Here is a 20116-nt window from a genome sequence, read left to right on the forward strand (position 1 = left end):
TAAAAAACAAAATTCATTTCACATCTACTGTGGGAGCTGCTGAGTCAGGCTATACTTTCCGAGTTATTATGGACTAAGTGACAGTCACTTCTTACAGGCCTCAGAATGACTTCATTGCACATAAATTCTCATTTAATTACTGCTTGAAGAAGTAAAAAGCATTTAATATAAAAATGTCATCTGCAATACAGAAAATTAGCCTCTGACAAAACTTAAGGTCAACAGTATGCTATCTGTTTCCTAACTCAAAGCAAGAAAGTGCTGTGGTAAATTTGAACTTCTCAGTTGTTAAACAAGTTTGCAAGTAGTTTGTAATGTAAAAGCCTTTAAAGAATTTAACTGAAAATCCACTGATCATCTGCTTATGTAACATCCTCTTCCATGGACAACATGCCAAACAACATCACTGAATGGTCATGTAGCAAAAGGGTAGAAAGTTAAATCTTTCATAGAATTTACATTTTCATGAGAGGTCATGTTGAGTAACTATTATGTTTTGAAATTTCCTCCTCCCTGCTTTCTTTCCTTCTGTTATGATCTCTTTGTGCTCAGGATCTTGAAGTCTAACTTGGAATGCTGTTTTGGTTTAAGATTAGAGAAGCTGCGTAAATCCAGAGTTGATGTCAAAGGCTTCTGCAGTATAGCTTTTCAGCTACAGACCAGCTTTACAAAGTCATAGGCCGTTCTCCTGAGGTAAATATTCTCCAAATGACACACAAGAAACAGACAAACTACTCCAGTTTAAACTGTATTGATACATTACCTCATCCTGGAATGTCTTAGCAGATGAAGCAATGTTTACAAAACCTGGCGATGTCGCTTCGCCTCTAATGCAATTACCTTGTTACTGTAGCTAACTTTATTTGAAATTAAAAGAGCCAAATAAAAAGAAACCAAACTTATTTAGGGATCAATTCTTAATGCCTTGAAAAAGGCATACTGTAGCACTTCCATCTATCTGAAAGCCTCTCATGTTCACAAAAATTAAAGCAATAACAACATTAGCAAGAATAGGAAAGTAGTTCAAGTGGTCTCAAACAAAATCATATTTAAAATAATTTACAAGGTACCTGCCTATTAAAGTTTCTTTTTTTTTTTCCCTTTCTTAAAATCTTTGTGAGGTATTGGAAACAAAGTGTAAAATTATTAATGACTCATTTCCCCAAAATTTGCTACAACAGGGATACAACGTAAACTAGATAGCAGGTATCTCACTATAAAAGCAGGTTTTTAAACTGAAAATACTCCAGCGAAAAAAAACTACTTACAGAAGCCCACTCTTTTACATATTCTAAATTTGTTCAGTTTGCTCAGTTTGTTACTCATGCTTTGCTGGTGTCATTCCTGAGAATTTCACATTATGAAATAAAATATTCTGTCTTTTGGGGGTTAAATAAGAGAGACAACAGAAGTGCTAATTCAGAAGGATCATTATAAACAGATATTTTAGGCATTAAAATCCACTTAGGCCAATGTCAAATTTATCTGGAGAGCACATCAAGAAAACAACAAGAAACATGGTTGGCTGCAATTCCACAAGCTAGTGAGCTCAGAGAATTCGGTGGAGTCATACTGTTTAAAAACACAGTGACTACTGCAGCAGAGGAAATGTTTTAATACACAGTTAACACAGACAACTGTTATGCTTATTTTCAGATACACAAGACAATCTGTTACTATTTAGGGGAAATTTGGGTGCTAAATTTAAGCTGATAAAATATGGGTGCCTAAAAAAGTATAAAAGTATAAACATTTCCCCCTACACAATTACATTTTTAGTAAATTCAATTCAGTTTTAACATCTTAAAAAAAGACAAACATTTTATGTGTTGTTGTGGAGGGGCCAGCAGCTTCCTGTGCAGACCACATCTGAGTCGCAAAATGCATTACAAACCCTTTCAAGCATTAGATGCATGGACAAAACATTTAGCCCATTGCTTAATCTGCTTAGTAGAAATGGTTTTTACAAATTGTTTCTGCCAAACTTTTATCAATGTATACATAATAAGTTCTTTTTAAAAAAAAAAAAAAAAAGCAAACCAAAAAACCAAACCCTGGGTGTCTGAACATCAGGCTTTTGCGTAAAGGATTACCTAGAGTATATGCATAAATTCTGAAGTTACTGAGAATTAAAACTGTAATGTCTTCAGAATTCAAAACAATTTGTAGCTTTTTGAAACTCCCTTCCACTGCTTTCATACATCAATGAAGCCGAGTTTTGTACTGTCAATTTCATTAAGTGTTTTAAAGATGTGCTAAAGATCTTGCTCAAAACATAGTGTATTAAAAAGCTCCAGTCTTGTGTATTAGCCTGTATCAAGGACAAACTAACAAGGCTGCACCAGATGTTTTCAAACAGTGTTCTTTAACTGCATAGTTGAAACAGTACAGAAAGAGAAAGATTGATTACAGGTATCTTGAATGTCTGAAGAAATTAAGTTTTTCAATTCGAAGAACTTGTGTTCACCCTTAAGGTTGATTTTAATCCCACTCGTAGAGACAGGGATCTAGGACTAGCCAGCCATATTTCTGTACAACTTCCAGCTCTTGAAAAATCTCTACCATAATCCATAGAGTTCAAAGCTTATAGGCATTTTATAAAAGCATAAACACACACGAGTACAACCATCTCAAAAGAAACAAAAGTTCAGTTGTTAATTTTAAGTGAATTTTGATTCCCCTTCCAAACATCAGGCTAAGACTGGAGCATAACTTTTGCAGGAGGAGACTGTTTTAACAGGAGGAACATCAAGAGTAACTATGATGAAGGCCATTTTCTCTGAGTTTAGTCTTCCCTTTGGGTACTAAAATATGCTATGAATCCAGTCAATATATACACCCTTCCTTTAGAGAAACCTTTTGTCTGCTGTGTAACTTTTTACATGCTAGTTTCAGTTGATCTCCTAGGCTGTTATTACATAACAGAGTATGTCACAGAGCCGTAAGGAATGTGCAATACAACACAGTCAACTGGGGCTGCCACTGATTCTGAAACAATGTAGGCCCAAATACTTGCATTTGTGGGCTGTGATGTGTTTGTGTGTGTGTGTGTGTGTGTGTGTGTGTAGCACCAGTTACATTGTCCTTTAAATGGTTACAATGATTATTAGGCAAACATCTCCGAACTGATCAACACTGGGTCATCCAGCACCAGACAGTAAGTGCTACATGTCTCAGAGAAAAATGAGTGTGTGGTCATTTCTTTTCAAATGACCAGTGTCAGTCAGCCCACAAGAGTAAAACCATGCACTACAACCAAAACTTAACACACACTCCTACACCATCTATTCCCATTATGTAATCTTGCAATGCTTTCAGCCAGTTGACACCAGCTTATAGGCAAAAATAGTTGAACCCAGATCAACAGAAAATTGTATAAATCAGATTTTTTCTTTTGCAGCTGAGCCTCTTCAGTGCAACAATTCACTGTGTCTTGGAATAAAAGAGAAAAAACTGTCACCGCTCAATACTGTCTTCACATCCTGGAACCTCGTTCTTGCAAAATCTGAAACAGACCAGTAAAAATTCAGTAAATGAAAATTTGCTCAACGTCATTCCTCAAACATGGAGGTCAAAGAACAACATAACGACTGTTTCAAATAACTGATGAAGTGTCAGGGAGCTGGTTCAAGGACATTCCTGAAGATTGTGCTTTAAGGCTGAAAAAAGACAGATTGATATATAACAAAGTCTACTATCAAACATAATGAAAATCGACGTAAATAATTACTAGGAACTGACTATGATTAATATAACTGAAGCTTAAGGGTCAGTAGATGTAAAAGTAAGCCATTTCACCTCATCCTAGTTCTGAAGATACTTAGGTCTTCTGTGGTATATGAACTCAGTACTTTATTAGACATTGAATTTCATCTTCATTTTTCCCGTTCCAGTTAAAAGTCCTTAACTCTCTGAAGTCTCAGCTGCCAATTGTGTCCCATAAAGTAGTACTGAAAACATGAACTAGCAACTCAAAATGTGCACAAACAGCACACTGAATGCGATGATGCAGGAAGTTTTCAAAGGTCTGGCAAGATTTAAATCAACAGATTGATTTAAAATCTGAAATAAGATACCCAGGCTTCGTCTTTTGCATTAACTAAAGTCAACCATCCACATTTCTTCACAGATTTTTACTATGCTGTCCAGACATACAAAGCTTATCAGCTGGACTGACCAGCTACATGAAAATAAGTACCATTTTGACAGCAGTTTTAAAATATTTTTACATTAATATTATTTACTCATGCAAGATCTCACAAGTTTTCTAGGCATCCTTGTCCACACAAAAATTGTTTCTGCGGACACAGCACACTGAACTTTTCATACATTACCTTGTCCATCATTATCCTCTGAAACGCCTAAGCCAGGCAGCTGAGAGACAATGCAGGCTCTGACTTCATGAGGAGCAATATGTTTCTCAAAAACTCTGTCTGAGGCATTTGATTGTCCCACCATCACCAAGGAACTGAGATTCCCATTATAGTGAGTAAGAGAATTTTTTTTTTTCCTAAAAGCAGTTTGTCTGTTTAATATTCACTTTTAATGGCATATATTAAACATAGGGACTGAAGTCTAATGGAAACAAAATATCTACCCCTGTAAAACCTAGGAATCCTTGTCTATAGCATCTTACAACATGAAGACCACCTATTCTACTTCCAATTTGACTGTCTCCTTTTCCTTTTCAGTTTCAATTCTCTTTGGCTTGTCCAGCGAGGAAATGATCCAAGTTTCAGGATTGACTGTCCAAGCAACAACATTTCTCACGTTGCTACTCTAAACTGAATGGCAATCAGCAATAACGAGGTCAACTCTCGGGCTGCGTAGTACTGCAGGGAAGCATTTAAGCAAACTGTAGAACCAACTGTGACAGTAGCCAAATAAAGCACTAAGCAAAGCTTCAAATGTACTGAGCACAAGTATGTAACAAAGTTAATCTGTAAGTAAAAGTATTTCTAATCGTACTTCATTTTCTTTTGCTTCTTGACAGCTTTCCTAGTACTGGGAAGGCCTCTTGATTTCAAAAGCTAAAAAAAAGAAAAGGTACAATCCCTGGGCCACGGCATAGCAGTCTTCAATGTAGAATTTCCTTCTATGATGATTCCAGTGCAGCCTGATATTAAGACAAAGACCTGACACTAGTACTCCGTAGCACATTCCATCCCAGAGGACCCACAGAATCTGACAGCACACACAAACACTTCAGTCTTTGTGCTTATAGGGTAAAGGCTGGCAACCACGTAACACAACACAGCCGTTTCATGTATGGTTTTAAATAAAAAAAAGTCTAAGTATTTGGTTTCTTTTTAATATTGTTTAAATGTTGATAATTTTACCTATCAACCTCTACCCATCGTCAAGCCTGATGTGTCATTCATAGCAACTGTAGTCAAGTAGGGTCTCACCTGCTTTGCACAACTCCATGGGATTTTGTAAGGACTGGAGTTCATAAAGAACTCGTCAGCATTTTTGTGCCTCAGGGACAGTTCAGATACAGTTCAGTGTTAGCTTAAAAGAAAAAAAAAAAAAAATCCACTTTATCACTTGCTCACTGCACTTCCTGGATTTCGCTCTGTGCATACAAAGTTCTTTTCCATTTCAAAACCAGTATTATTATTTTGAAGTTATGAAGCCAGATGTCCCTGCTGCTACATTTTGATAAACTTCAAAAATACAGAAAGATGTTTCCCATGGGCCATGACATGCTTTAGGGTATATTTTAGATGCAAACATTGCTTATTTAATGAAGATAATTTACTATGTGTGCTAAGCAAAAAGCATTTCGTACGAAACTGTAGAAAAGATAAAGTGAACTCTGTAAGGAAAAGCCAGGCCCTGAAAATTGCTCAGTAACTGCTAGTGGAATATATTCAAAAGGGATCGAACTTACAGGAGATAGCGCCACTGATAACTGCTCATGGTATCATGGTGTCACTGTAGCTTTCCTGCAATGATCTAGATGTAGGCTTGAAGCCAAAATTCCTAAACTGAGGCTTACTGGAAGGTAGGGAAATATATCAGGAGTTGATTTTATAATTGCTTCATACTTAAACTCTTTCCTCAAGTATTAGGTGTTGATCACGGCTGAGAACAAAGTGCTGGAGTAATGGCCAGTGGGAAACAATTTGATCCAGCAAATGTAGTCAGTAAGTGAAACAATCTCAGAGACAAAAACATGGCTGAAACAAGCACCAGTGCAGTTAGAAAATAATACTGGATCTATTAATTTTGTGAATCTTTTGAATTTAAAATGAAACATTTGAGTTTATTCTTTCCTAGAAGATAAAAAGTACTTCTAAGATTGACAGACTTAGAACTACTTTCTGTAGCTCCAGGAAGACATACAATAAGATAAAGCTAAGCCAGATCTGGTCACTGAACTTCGCACACTTTACTAAAGCAGAAAATTCTACCAGATCCAGCAATATTGTAACACACTTTGCTTGGTACTTCTTCTGTAACTCCCACCTTTACTAAAGTAGAAATGATTTCTGATCAGCAAGCTCTCACAAGAGGTGTTCCATGCACCTCTGTTCAGAAACTGTGTGAAAGGATTTTTGTAGTCATGGACAGTGACTTTGTCCAAAGGAGAAACTGAATTTCAACTATCAAAAATTCTATCAAAATTGTACTTACTACATTTTCAAAAGATGACTGACTCTGTTCGGCAAACCGAAATTCCTCCTTTCCGTCCCGCTTCCTCCCTCCCTCCCCCCCCCGCCCCAACCCTTTTAAGAGGGCTATTCCTAAAAAATTTAGTGGCTTACTGGGCAAAAATGCCAAGAGAAGATGTCTCAACACTAACAGAGGTCAACATTTGAAAACAGTTGTGGCAAGTCTTCTCACAAACGGCCAATAGCTAGGATTGAGGACTATGTCTGGACAACATGGTCTATGAGCTAAATGGGTGTCTTTGCTAATAACGCTCCTCTGTCCACACACTTTAGATCACAGAATGGTTTAGGTCAGAAGGGACCTTTAAAGATCATCTAGTCCAACCCCCCTGCTGTGGGGGGGGGGGGAGGGCGTCCCACCTTCCACTAGATGAAATGCTTGAAATGATGCTCAAAGCCCCACCCAACCTGACCTTGAACACTTCCAGGGATGGGGTATCCACAACTTCTCTGGGCAACCTGTTCCAGTGCCACACCACCCCCATAGAGAAGAATTTAGTCATTATATCCAATCTAAATCCACCCTCTTTCAGTTTAAAAACATTGCCCCTTGTCCTGTCACTATGGGCCCCAGTAAAAAGTCTTTCTCCCTCTTTCTTATAAGCCCCTCTTAAGTACCGGAAGGCCACAATAACATCTCCCCGGAGCCTCCTCTTCTCCAGGCTGAACAACCCCAACTCCCCTCAGCCTTTCTGCTCAGCAGAGGTGTTCCAGCCCTCAGACCATTTTCACGTCCCTCCTCTGGACCCACTCTAACATGTCCAAGCCTTTCTTGTACCGGGAACCCCAGAGCTGGATGCAGCACCCCAAAGTGGTATCTCACCAAAGCATAGTAGAGGGGGAGAATCACCTCCCTCGACCTGCTGGCCATGCTTCTTTTGATGCGCCCATGGATAATTGGCTTTCCGGGCTGCAAACGCACATTGCTGACTCACATCCAATTTTTCACCCACCAGTATCCCCACGTCCTTCTCTGCTGTGCTGCTCTCAATCCATTCATCACCCAGTCTGTACTGATACCGGGGACTGTCCTGACCCTGGTGCGTATCTGCTGTGTTCAGAATTTTCTTTTTTTTCATGTTACTGCCCTGTTTTTCCTTCAGGCGCACCAGATCCAAAGTTGACTTATAAACTCTGAACAATGCTGAATGAACTCTCATATCCTAGGGGCCTGAGTGTGATTGCTTCTTAGGAAGAAGAACATGAGAACTATTCCCTCCCGCTCCAAAAAAATCTGCTACAAATAGAATAGGGTTTTAAGGACTGTTCATCTCTCAGGCAGCTTAAGAATCTTGCATTCAATTCCAGCACAATGCCAGTTTACTTTTTTCAATAAGGCTTCAGATTCGATCCATTCCTTGCAGCCATTCCTGAAGACTTGGCAAAAGATTTTATTCTACCTCAGTAGTAGTTTCTTTTAGCATCAGTTAAGAAAATAATGTAGGTTCTTCTTCAGTCATGTGGAAGGAACACTTCAGAGACAAGTATAAGGCTGCTTTACAGCCAAAAAAGCTCAGGTGTAAAGGGGAGAAGCTGGAGTTCAATCTCATGAAATGGTAAATATCTTCCATTTACACAGGCTCAGATGACTACCCACACACTCATCACTGAACGTTCAATGAGAAGTTATCTTCTGGAAATCAGACAGCAAAATAAATATGAGCAGTGCTTGCAGACACATTAGGAAAAGATTGCAAAAGTTGTTCTTCCTGATGCAACTTTTGTGGTCTTCCACTTGTGAAAATACCTTGAACTTCAATAACATGTCAAACTACGGTCAAAAGGACCTGATCCTTCTCCAGACAGAGTTGTTTCCTGTCATAAACATAACTGTAGCACTGAGATCACACAATTTATTTGTATTTGCCTGGTCTTGGTTAAAAAATTATTAAGTTTAAAAATATCAGACAAGACCATCTTTTGCCTATGTTGCACTTCAGTCAAGTTTGCTAATTTATTGCCAAATCAGATATTTACTGAAAACGTATGCTGTAAGTTTGTATCAGATGCCTCTACACATAAATACAACATTTGACAGAAAAGCTAGTGTACAGAAAATAAAAACGAAGAGCAATCCAGACCCTAGAATCTACATGAAGAACTTTTCCTCTTGGCAAAGCTTTAAGGGAACCAACCACAATACAGCTTAGAACAGCAACACTAATTATTCTACCAAAGAAGCAATATCCAGAACAGGAATTCTATCTTTGCTAACCATGCCACAACTATAATCACAAACACACACACTACCAGGACTAGCCAAAGGACAGTACTAGTGGGGGTAGGAATCGATGGGACAGAAAAGCATCTGGGTAAAATCCTAGGGCAGCTAGTGCTCACCATGACATTTACACTTAATCTGAGTCATTCATATCGTAATCCGTTTCTTCATCCTCACTCTGAGTGGCATGCAGCATGCAGCAAGTATAGAGAAAGGAAGGGAAAAGAAGAGATCGCAAGTGAGTCAGAGCTGCAACAAAGTACAGTCCACTTACACTTGAAGCATCTGGGAATAACATTTATTTACTTTTTTTCTGGGACCCCATTCTTTGTAAAAAAGTATGCCAGCAGACAATTTCAAGGAGGAACATTAGAGATTTAACGAAAACTTCCTTTTTCTAATATCCTAAAGTCAGCAGATAGAAGCCAATAGTGCCACGTGCCATAACAATAGGGACCATAAGTATAAAGAAAATTTAAACAAAACTGTAAAGGTGGTACCTTAATTCCATCTTTGCCACAAACGGGAAAGGATAGCACTTGAGAATCTAAATTTGCATGTAGACATTACGAACAAGCTTTGGTCATTTGTCCCAAGAGGGACAGGTCAATAAAGTGATTTTCATGAAAGAGAAGAATGCTCATGGGAATACAGGTTATCTTTCAGTAGTATCATGGCTACCAGTAAAAGCTACTGGAACCATTTACGTCAATGTCACAAACGCTGTTAATTTCCTTCGCTTAGGGGTACTAGAAGGTTACATGGAAGTCAACTACTAACTTACTATGCAAACTATTTTTCAAAAAAGAAAACACAAGAAAAAAAGTCTCTAAGAAGGAATGAAGGTGAAGCTGGATTAGATGGGCTATCAGAAAACGCTTTTTCCTATTCTGAAAGTCCAGTACTATTAACTAAAATTGAAGTGCCTGTCAATAAAAATCACATAGTGGCAGTTTTTGTTTTCTCTAACTCAACCTGCTGTAAAAGTAAGAGGAAGACTTCTTCACGGCTTCTAAAAGTCAGTCCCAGTACACTGACACAGTATTCTGTATATATCCCCGGATACCAGAATTTCAATCATATGAACTTCATGAAGACCAACTCAGGCACTAAGGAACAGACAGCAGACTATAGGATTAACGCTGGCTAAGAGGGAACTCCCGAGACAACAGCTCCTAAGGTCCAGGCAAGATTCCTGAACACAGCTCTCAGAAACCTCTCAACCAAAAAGAAACTTTTTTCCCCTCCTTCTTTTTTTTTTTTTTTCTCCCCTTTTTCCAGGCACAACATACACTTATTTAAAAAAAAAAAAAAAAAACCAAACCAAACACAACTATTCTATTAGAAACATAGAAACATAATATATAAAAAACGATTCTTCAAGTTTTTTGCCATTAATTGCTAGCGACAGCACAACTCTTCCAGGACAAAAGGAGTGAATGTTTATACCTCTAACCAAAGTTAACAGTAATTTTTATTCATTACCCTGGTCAAATTATGCTTTGCTCTCTTCTCTGAAACAATGATCAAGAAGCACTTCAATGGAGAGGTCTAAGATTTAGCTTCTCTCAGAGCTACTGAATTTTCAGAGCTGTACTATACTCTGAACTATCTTTTGCATTTAGGGTTTAACAGTTTCATCTGATCTGTTTTTCTCTTTTACATTAAGGATGCAATGTAACTCTGGCAACTTCTTAAGTTCCCTGAAGATGTACTACCATTCCTTATGAAGGCATTTGTTAGGTTCTATCATTCCATGTTTTATTTCAGATACATATTTCAGCCCTAAATTATTACCACACTCCTCTAACTTGTCGACTGTATAGTTTTCCTAAAGCAGACCTTGACTAGGGCTTTTGCAAGTGTGAGATGTGGCTTACCCAAGTTCCCTGTTTACCCTTGACTACACGAATCCCTTACAAATCTTTGGAAGTTTTATCTCAACAGTGACAAAAGAGCACAAATTAATGATTTCACTAAGAATCCAAGTCCAGCTTGGAGTATTTCTATAGTGCAATTTACAAAAATGTCTCCATATGTGTAGCTGAATAACCAAGTTAGAAGGCATAGAAAGCAGTGAAGTTTTATCTATTTGAGGCCTCAGTGCCAAGACCCAGATAAATTCTTAGCATTATTTCAAAATTAATTTATTTGAAGGTGATTCTTGAAAAAGCAGTCTTTGATGTTTTACCCATTGTTTCCCATCTACATATACTAAAAGAAAAGCTTTTAAGGCAACTACAGAAGTATCCAGTTTGTCTGTAGCCATCTCCTCATAGAGAGCAACAGTGCAATGATAAAAACTGTTCAATATGCATGGAAGAGAAGAACACACTTACTTACATAACTGGTCTGCCTCATTACTATTCAATTGTGGTTTTACATTTTCCCTTGTACAAACCAAGACAGACAACTGAGTAAAATGCTAAGACATTGCACCTGTTACAATATTTTTGTAAAGCTGGTTACAGAAAGTGAAAAGAACTAGATAGAAACCTGGAAATATTAAGCTAACAAATACTTGAATTCTATAGCATATTGCACATGAGATTGCTTTTCAGAGACAGCATATTACAATCTCCATCCTTGACAGTAAGATGAACTCAAGCAAGAAAAATAGTTTTCAACTAAACCAGTGGCACCATAAGGATGCATTCAAATGTGTAAGAAACAAAGCCTACATTCTCAACTGTAAACACCAAATATCTGCAAATACTAGAAAAAAACAGGACAAGTATCAGGAAGAGGACAGAGTATTGCGTTAAAGAACCCATCTGGTATAATAAATGCATGCTGACTGTACCATTTACAGTTTCTCATACAATGGACAGGGAACCATTATTAGTAATGAATGAGGGGGAAAAAAAGGCAATTAAATAATGGTCCAGAACAGAGGTAGACCTACCAAGACTTAGTCAACCCCACCCAATTTCACAGCATTTCTTTAGTGCAATGTCTAGTAACGTACCTTTGCTTTTTCACTGGGTTCACTGGTTGTGCCATAGGGAGTGTTATGCAATTCCTTTGAGACAACACACAGAAATTCAGCCTGATCTTCATTGCCGTAGTTATAGGAAGAACCAATACTGACCAGCTGAAAGACGAAAGGGGGGGGGGGGGGGGGGGGGGAAGTCAATTGTATAAAACAAATGCCATAAATTCTCATAATCACTACAAACACTCCGCGCTCTTCAGACTGTTGGTTGTGCCTGAAGCATGATTTTTCCACTTCAATGCAAATACGTTTTGATGTTGACAAATTCACTGACATTCTGGTGATAAGATAAACTTAGCTTTTCTTTTTAAACATTTACAGACTTAATGATTTATGGTTATGATTATACTGTGAAAGAAAAGGCAACAGACCCAGGCCAGTGGAGAAACAGGCTGTTCCCTGTCTCTGTTACTTACAGGAAAGCTTCCTATCCTCCAAAGTTAATACTTAAGAAGTTTTTATGTGGTATCTTGATGTGGCATGATTTAACACGTAAATGGCTGCATGCAGGAAGCACTTTAGCCTGAAGGGATACCCACCACTTTATTTATAGAATAATGGTACTTCTATCAAAACATATTTTGAGTGGACAAAATTTGCATTTGATTGGAAAACAGCAAGACACAGCATAGTGGGACACCAAGATTAACATCTGAAATTCTTAAGTACTGCTACAAGCAAGTTAATTACGGAAGCGCTACAAGCAAAAGCCATGTATAATGAAACGTGATGTTATTTACAAGCTTCTACAAGTCTCGATATTGAATGATAAATGACAATTTACTGAGAAAGAAGGATATACTCAACATCAGTACGATCTGCAGTATGCAGCATGTTTATCAAATGGCAGAAATTTCATGTAACTTGTCTTACCTTACGCAGAGTACACTTACCTAATGCTAGAAGCTCTACATAGCCTGCCTATCCAAGCCAGAATCAAAAAAGATGTAGCTGGTTCATTTATTTTAAAGATTTATTTCAAAAGCATGACAAGATGAAGTATAGTGCTATTACTACCAACACAGATCAAAGTCCTAAAAATCAACCTGTTGCACAGATACTGTATCTAAATGTCATTATCAAATTAAACCTACCTACCAAATCATCACACACATAAGGCTGTCCTATTCCCCAGTCTCGGTTACACCATTAAAGTGCCCTGGTAATGGCCCCATAGAAAAGGTTTGACTTGTTTTTCAGGGCAACAGCACTTGGAACACTGTAGATATCTGCCTGAAAAGAAACTGTGAACTGCCATTAGTCTAGCAGAGCACCAAAGAGAGTAAAAGCCTCGATAAAGCATGGAAGATGCAGCCAGGATGAAATCTTGGTCCAGAATCTCTACTTCAGGGATAAGGTTATTCCCCCAACAAAAGTGAAAAGCAGACCAAGGTTAAAAGCAGCTTCTATATAGCACTGTCCGGAGAAAATAAAGCCTCATTGTACTTCTAAGGAGAAAGAGGAGAGAGATGCTCAGATCTTCCAGCACTGTGGTAAGACAGCCAAGCAAACACCTCCACAGACTGACAGAACCGATGTCTAAAAAGAGCAGCAAGCAGTATCTCTGGACAACGAACCAACTGCATGCCAAGCCTAGGCGATGTCAAAGTTTTTGGATCGCGATGGTATTACAGCATACAAGGCTCAGCCTCCAACGAACAGTACCGGCAATCAAACCAGCACTCTCAAACTGCCTACTTTAACTACACTACCTGGGTGTGATCAGCAGAAACCTTTCCCTCCCTCCTCCACTCCTAACATCACTCCAGTTCTGCAAAATACATACATAGTCAGTAACGAACACAGGCTGATCAAAAATGAATGTGATAAAGACATTTTTTTCCACCAAAACAATGTAATGAAGTTACAAAACCCCAGTTTTTTTAAAAGCACCAACACATCCTCATTGGAATACACAGGCGCCATTTATCTTGAGACACTAACTCAGCTAATCTTTCACAATGGATACTCTCCAGTCTGTACCACAACATGTTTGCGTAACGCAGAATGACAAAACCCATACAGTAACTAGTTGCTTAGTGGCATAAAATGGACTAAGAAAGCCCACTGAAAAGCTAGAAAATCAACTCAGACTTACTTCATACAGAGAGATGACTCGTTGATTCTCCTCTCTATCAACAAAAGATATCATGCACAAATGTTCAGATAAAATAGCAGTTAAGTTGGCTCTAAGCCTGTTGAAGTGGTATAAAATTTATCCTATATATCATACAGCAATTACAAACCATACAATACAAATACAGTAACTGCTTCAATAACAGAGGTAAAACATAGGACTACTTTACATGGTATTTTTAACCCACTTAAAGGCTAGAAAACATTCAAAAAGTTGGATACATGTTTAAATAAAGCCACACACAATTCACCTTCCCTGAAGAGAAATTTGAAGAATAAACTTCAAGTGTATGATTTGATTCAGGATACAGTCAACTTTTCTTCAAGCAAGAACTTGATATCAGATAAGCTATGATAACAACTACCAGAAGGACAACTACTTCTCTACTTATTGACAATCAAAATAAATAAATGACCTCTCTGAAAACAGGTATGATACAGGATCCAAACATCAGTCAAATCATCAGTCCTGGTTCAACAAGGTTGATATAGGTCCTTGGTTGACAGCTACTTACATCCCCCACTAATGCTTCATAATCCAAACAAATGGACCTTTTGCACATGAGTCTTTTCAGGAGATGTGGCAGACTGATTATTTATTAGCTAGTTGGATAGGACTAGTGATTTAGGACATCTGGATGACTTTTTGCCATTATTAATCAGCTGGTGCATTTCAAGAAAAAGCCACTTTTGCAACATTAAACACAAGTTCTTTAACGCTCCAACACATAACACTCTTGTAAGCAGTTCTGTACGTGTGCAACTAAGAATGTATTATTTGCATAGTATCAATAGCATGCTAGGAACTTCACCACAGCTTTCCGAGATGTGTCAGCAGCAGTGAGGGTGACGGCAGAAAAAGCAACAATGGAAAACGATTGCAGATTAGAACTGAATTGTTGTGTCAGAAAGTATGATCAGAAATAACGCAATATTTTAGCACTTGTATTCCAAAAGTCACCCCATTGTTCCCAGTGTTGGTGGCAACACTTTAAGAAGGATGCTGATAAACTAGAAAGAATCGGTAAACTCTCCTACCCTGTCTCTGTCTGTCCCTGCCCTGCCTCCTCACCCTGCCATCAGGGTAATCCGAGGTCTGCAAAACATGCATTACAATGCACAGGAAAAGGATTTCAGATTATGCAGCCTACTGTTTCTCAGACTTTCTGAAAGGACAAACTCCTTTTGGCTCATCTGGCTTAAACAGTAGAGAGAGTTTTAATGACCAAGGATTTAAGGAAGGCAAAAAAGAACATTTTGAAACTCCGAATTTCATAGATTTGGATGACTATACATACATATGCATACATGCATGTATGTATTTTCCCCATTGTTTTTTCCTTCCATTACTTGTTTCATTACACTCCTTACTAAAGCAGTGTGATCCTGCCTGAGCATCCTGGTGAGGCCCAAGAGTGTCACAAGCAAGCACAGAAAAATGCCAATGTTAATTATCACACAAAATTCATTAGATCTTGATTCATTCATTGTTTGCATGGAATAAGGGTGCTGACCCCAGTAGGCTGTCAGATGTAACTAAAAAAGGTAGAAATAGAAAGCATTATTATCACTATTAATTACTCAACAGAAACATAGTTTTTTGCATTATATTGTTTGATGTGCCAATATAGGTCAGGATTTTCCTGAAAAGACAAAGAAATAACAACAACAGGGAAACTCCTGTCTCATAAAGCTTGAACTTTGTAAGTAAGATTAAAAATGACAATCAGAAACAGCAAAGTTAAAAAAAAAGTTTGGTGTAAGTGAAGGTGGACAGAGACAGCCTAGCTATGGTCAGGCTTGTTTTCGAAAAGGAAAGAGTTAAGAATTATTTCAGGGACAATAACGAAGTCAATTTCTGAAGAACTTTTCCTCAGTCTGCAGCTCTGTGAGAGGACAACGATGTCATTCAAAAAAGACCATTTAAAAAACACAGGTTATAAAAGTGGTACTGCTGATAGAATAGGTCAAATGATTCCTGCATCAAGCTACTCAATGACAGCAATATATATTAATCTCTTCCTGTCTTAAATCAATGACTGTACACCTAAAAATAACTGTGCGAATAGGCAAAACCGTTATTGCATCACTTTTTGGAACCTTATTTTTGAAGTGAACATATCTCATGCCTAACTGAACTGAGACAGATCTCAAAACCAGCCACATTTCAATTTCACTTCATTGTCATGTTATCTTCATGATGTTAAACTTATCTTTCAGACTGAATAACCGTATGTATAGCAAGGAAAAGAACAAGTACTCCAAGTGTTTTATTGACGAAAAATACTACAGAACATCAGGTTCCCAAAGAAATTCACCTAAGACGTTTCAAAATGGAGCACAGCTAAGGAAAGAACTGGAAACTGCCTCCAATGTTACTGGTTAACAAAAAAACCTTCCCAAACTCTTGAACACTGGGAAGTAACACAGAAATTTAAAAAGCACAGACCTGAGGGTGAGGGGAGTAGGAAGGACAAGACAGTCTAAAAAGCCAATGAGTGAAGCTGTAATTCTTCATTTGGGTTTTAAGAAAATTTCTCAGGGAGAAAAAAACCCAAAATAACAATAAAACAAAGCCAAAACCCCTCAGGATGTTCTTTCCATTTGAGACAAGATTTAAAACTGCTGGTTTTGTTCTACACTCACTGCTCCAAATTATTTTTCTGAAAAAATTCTGTTATTTGTTGTTCCAGTTCGAACGTATTTCATCCATTCAAAAAGAAAGGTTAAGTTCCGAGTCTGAACTCAGAACTTAACTGGCTATTAGGTGGATGAAATACACTCAAACTGGAACAATGACTGACACAGAAATGTCTCTTTCTGAACCCAGTGAACTCAAAGCTTTATTTACAGGGCTCCTAATGCTTAAATTGTACCACTTAACAAGTATGGATAAAAGGCTGTTAATTTTGGAGAAAGGTTTAAAGAAAAGAAGTTACCTACTGAGAAGGTAAGAGCTCTTCTTAAGAAAAACCTCTAACTAAATAACTAGTGGGTTTTTGTTTGCTCGTGTATTATTTTTACAATATGAACATTCATAATGTATCATTAAGTACCGTGAATATAAACAAAAGCCAGTCACAAATACACACAAATTACTATGTGCTGTACATCCAAGAATAAAGTGGAATGATTTGAAAGCAGCAGAAATGCAAGGAGGCCAAGCATATCAGTGTGAGGGCAAAAAGAATGGCGTGACACACCTCACTGCAGCATTTCTGGAAGCATCTCTCTTCCCCTTTCACTTCCCGTGACACTATCAGCAGATACTCTGACTGCTGGGCCCGGCCACAGCTGTACTGGGAACCTATACTGACAAGCTGAAATAACCAATCAAAGCAAAACAGAAAAAGAAACCTTTGTAAAGCTGAAGCACATACTGTTATCCAAATTGTACAAACAACAGATGAACTCAAACGTTCAGGTAACATTTACTTGCCACTAGAATAGGTTGCTATCAAGCTGTATCTTTCATTTCAACACACTTAAAATTTATGGAGGCAGTTGCAAAGCCCTTTGTAATTTCAAGGAAAGTTAAGAGTTATTCATAGTAAGTCAGAAAACTCCCCATACCACTGTGGTGTAGCCAACTACTCTGAAAAACATAAACAAAGTCTGGTGCATTATTCAAGTGAACGTTATTTTCCTGTCATGCTTGCCAAGTGCAGAAGACAACGTGGATATAAGACTGGAAGGTGTTAGGTAAAGCAATATATCAAGCCTGGGTATGAAAGAGCTTCATCTTGTTCCAGATATTAATAAACAAAATATAGCTAAGGAAACATATGAAGTCAACTAGATGAAAAGAAGCTGAGTGCTCTAAATTGCTCTTAGAAGGGACAATTTACAGAAGATCCGAGGAAACAACTGAAGTGGAAAAAATTGTCTGTCTTATTCCAATAAAAATCAGTACCAAGAACTCTGTTCACACTTGTCAAATGTCTAATAATTCAGAAGTTCAGAACAACCTCAGCTAAATTTCTCAACTTGTTACTACAAAAAATATTTTATTTTAATAATACATGTCAATTCCTAGCCCATTTAAATTAAAGCATAGTCTGTCAGGGCACTTGAGAAAGATTAAGCTTTAAATTAAGTGTGAAGAACTAGACAACAACTGCCTATTCTGAGTAAACCGGAGATTACTACTGATAAGGAGGCTCATGAACAGTAAGTTTATTTTTAACCTGCTATTTTTACGTTAATAATTTTGAAGGCAGCAGCTAAACGCCATCCTCCTCATACAGTGAACATATTTAAGATAGCATCATGGGGAAAGACTCAGGTTACATCGATCATTAAAATTTACATGACTGACACACTACTACTGTCTCAGGCCTTTGTACGTAGTAATTTTGCATAGCCCAAAGCTTCTCATTATGCAGTACTGCCAAAATATTTTTTTCTGATCGCCTGGATAGGTAGCAATTGAAGCTAAAAATCACCTACAAACTAACCCACTGAAATCACCGAAGTGGGGCAGTACAACTACTGGCAGTAGCTTCTGGACTGGGACTGATAACATAACTGCAGTAATCCATCAGCGCTTTCACTCGTATTCTTTGGAAAAGTGCATCAGTACATCCGTGTAAGTGCACCAGAAATTTAACACCTTCCACTCCTACTCAATCACCACATCCAGTTGTATTTTACGAGCAAATTTTGAAATGGTAAGAGGAAAAATATTTTTTATCAAAACCAATCACTTAAACATGTTACATGGGGCACAGAGCACAGGGACTCTCAACCCACGAGAATATTACTCCTCTGAAAAAGCTGGTGATTTCTATCTCACCAATGACAATGTGTTGAAAGCGTGGTAGATGCCACTCCAAAGACTACTTCTGAAGGAAGCATGCTGCTGAGCAACACAGGTTTAGAAAAGATAAAAAATTACAGAAATGCTACAGTGTTCTCAAATCTTAGCAATAAAACTGTTTAGATTATATAGAATATTCTAATAATGTTTCAAGTGAATGATGTTCAAGTGAATGATGTAGCAATGGACAGCTACAAGCTCTTCAGAAGGGACAGGCAAGGAAGGAAAGATGGTGAGGTGGCGCCATATGTCAGGGAGCGTGTCTTGATTGTGTGGAGCTCAACAATCATGATGATACGGTTGAATGCTTATGGGTAAGGATGAGGGGGAAGGCCAGCGAGGCAGATAGCCTGCTGGGAGTCTGTTATAGACCACCCAACCAGGATGAAGAGGCAGATGAGGCGTTCTACAAGTGGCTGACAGAAGTCTCACGGTGGCTAGCCCCTTTTCTCATGGGGGATTTCAACTTACCAGACATCTGCTGGAAATACAACACAATAGAGAGGAAACAGTCTAGGAGGTTCCTGCAGTGCGTGGAAGATAACTTCCTGACTCAGCTGGTGAGAGCCTACCAGGGCAGCGGCCTCGTTCGACCTGCTGTTTCCTAACAGCGAAGTGCTGGTGGGAGACATGGTGGCCAGAGGCTGTCTTGGGCTCAGCAACCACGAAATCATAGGGTTTTCAGTTACTGGAGAGGTAAGGAGAAGGGTCAGTAAAACCGCTACCATGGACTTCCGGAGGGCAGACTTTGGCCTGTTCAGGACACTGGTGGACAGAGTCCCTTGGGAGACAGTCCTGAAGGCAAAGGGGTCCAAGAAGGCTGGGCGTTCTTCAAGAGGGAAGTCTTAAAGGCACAGGAGCAGACTGTCCTCATGTGCCGCAACGGGGGAGATGACCAGCCTGGCTGCACAGAGAGCTGTTGCTAGGACTCAGGGAAAAAAGAAGAGTCTACCACTCTTGGAAGAAGGGGCACGCAACTCAAGAAGAGTACAGGGAGCACATAAGGCCATGTGGAGAGGAAATTAGAAAGGCAAAAGCCCAGCTAGAACTCAATCTGGCCGCTGTTGTTAAGGTTAAAATGAAATGTTTCTAAAAATACATCAACAACAAGAACAGAACCAAAGAGAATCTCCACCCTTTGTTGGATGTGGCGGGGAACATTGTCACCAAGGATGAAGAGAAGGCTGAGGTACTTAATGCTTTCTTTGCCTCAGTCTTTAGTAGCCAGACCAGTTATCCCCAGGGTGTTAAGCCCCCTGAGCTGGAAA

The 20116-nt window shown here is 38.5% G+C and overlaps 1 protein-coding gene across 5 annotated transcripts in view; it reads right to left on the reverse strand.

The window, feature by feature from the left end:
• Window positions 1–1599: 1599 nt before the first annotated feature.
• The window catches only part of LOC104477254 (BTB/POZ domain-containing protein KCTD5), a 34372-nt gene continuing 15855 nt past the window's right edge, over window positions 1600–20116 (reverse strand). The window contains exons 5-7 of one of the 5 annotated variants that reach the window (XM_086760032.1): window positions 17233–17349; window positions 11867–11992; window positions 1600–3505 (exon numbers count right to left, since the gene is read on the reverse strand). In XM_086760032.1, coding sequence (XP_086616158.1) covers window positions 3476–3505; window positions 11867–11992; window positions 17233–17349 — 273 coding nt within the window. In that variant the 3' untranslated portion in view covers window positions 1600–3475. Of the gene's footprint in view, window positions 3506–3525; window positions 5512–6916; window positions 9077–11866; window positions 11993–17232; window positions 17350–20116 lie in introns of those variants that run through there. The other 4 variants (XM_086760034.1, XM_086760031.1, XM_086760036.1 and 1 more) reach the window with 4 other exon arrangements.

This window comes from Chlamydotis macqueenii, chromosome 15 (genome assembly GCF_036417535.1).
Source record: "Chlamydotis macqueenii isolate bChlMac1 chromosome 15, bChlMac1.mat, whole genome shotgun sequence".
NCBI lineage: Eukaryota > Metazoa > Chordata > Aves > Otidiformes > Otididae > Chlamydotis > Chlamydotis macqueenii.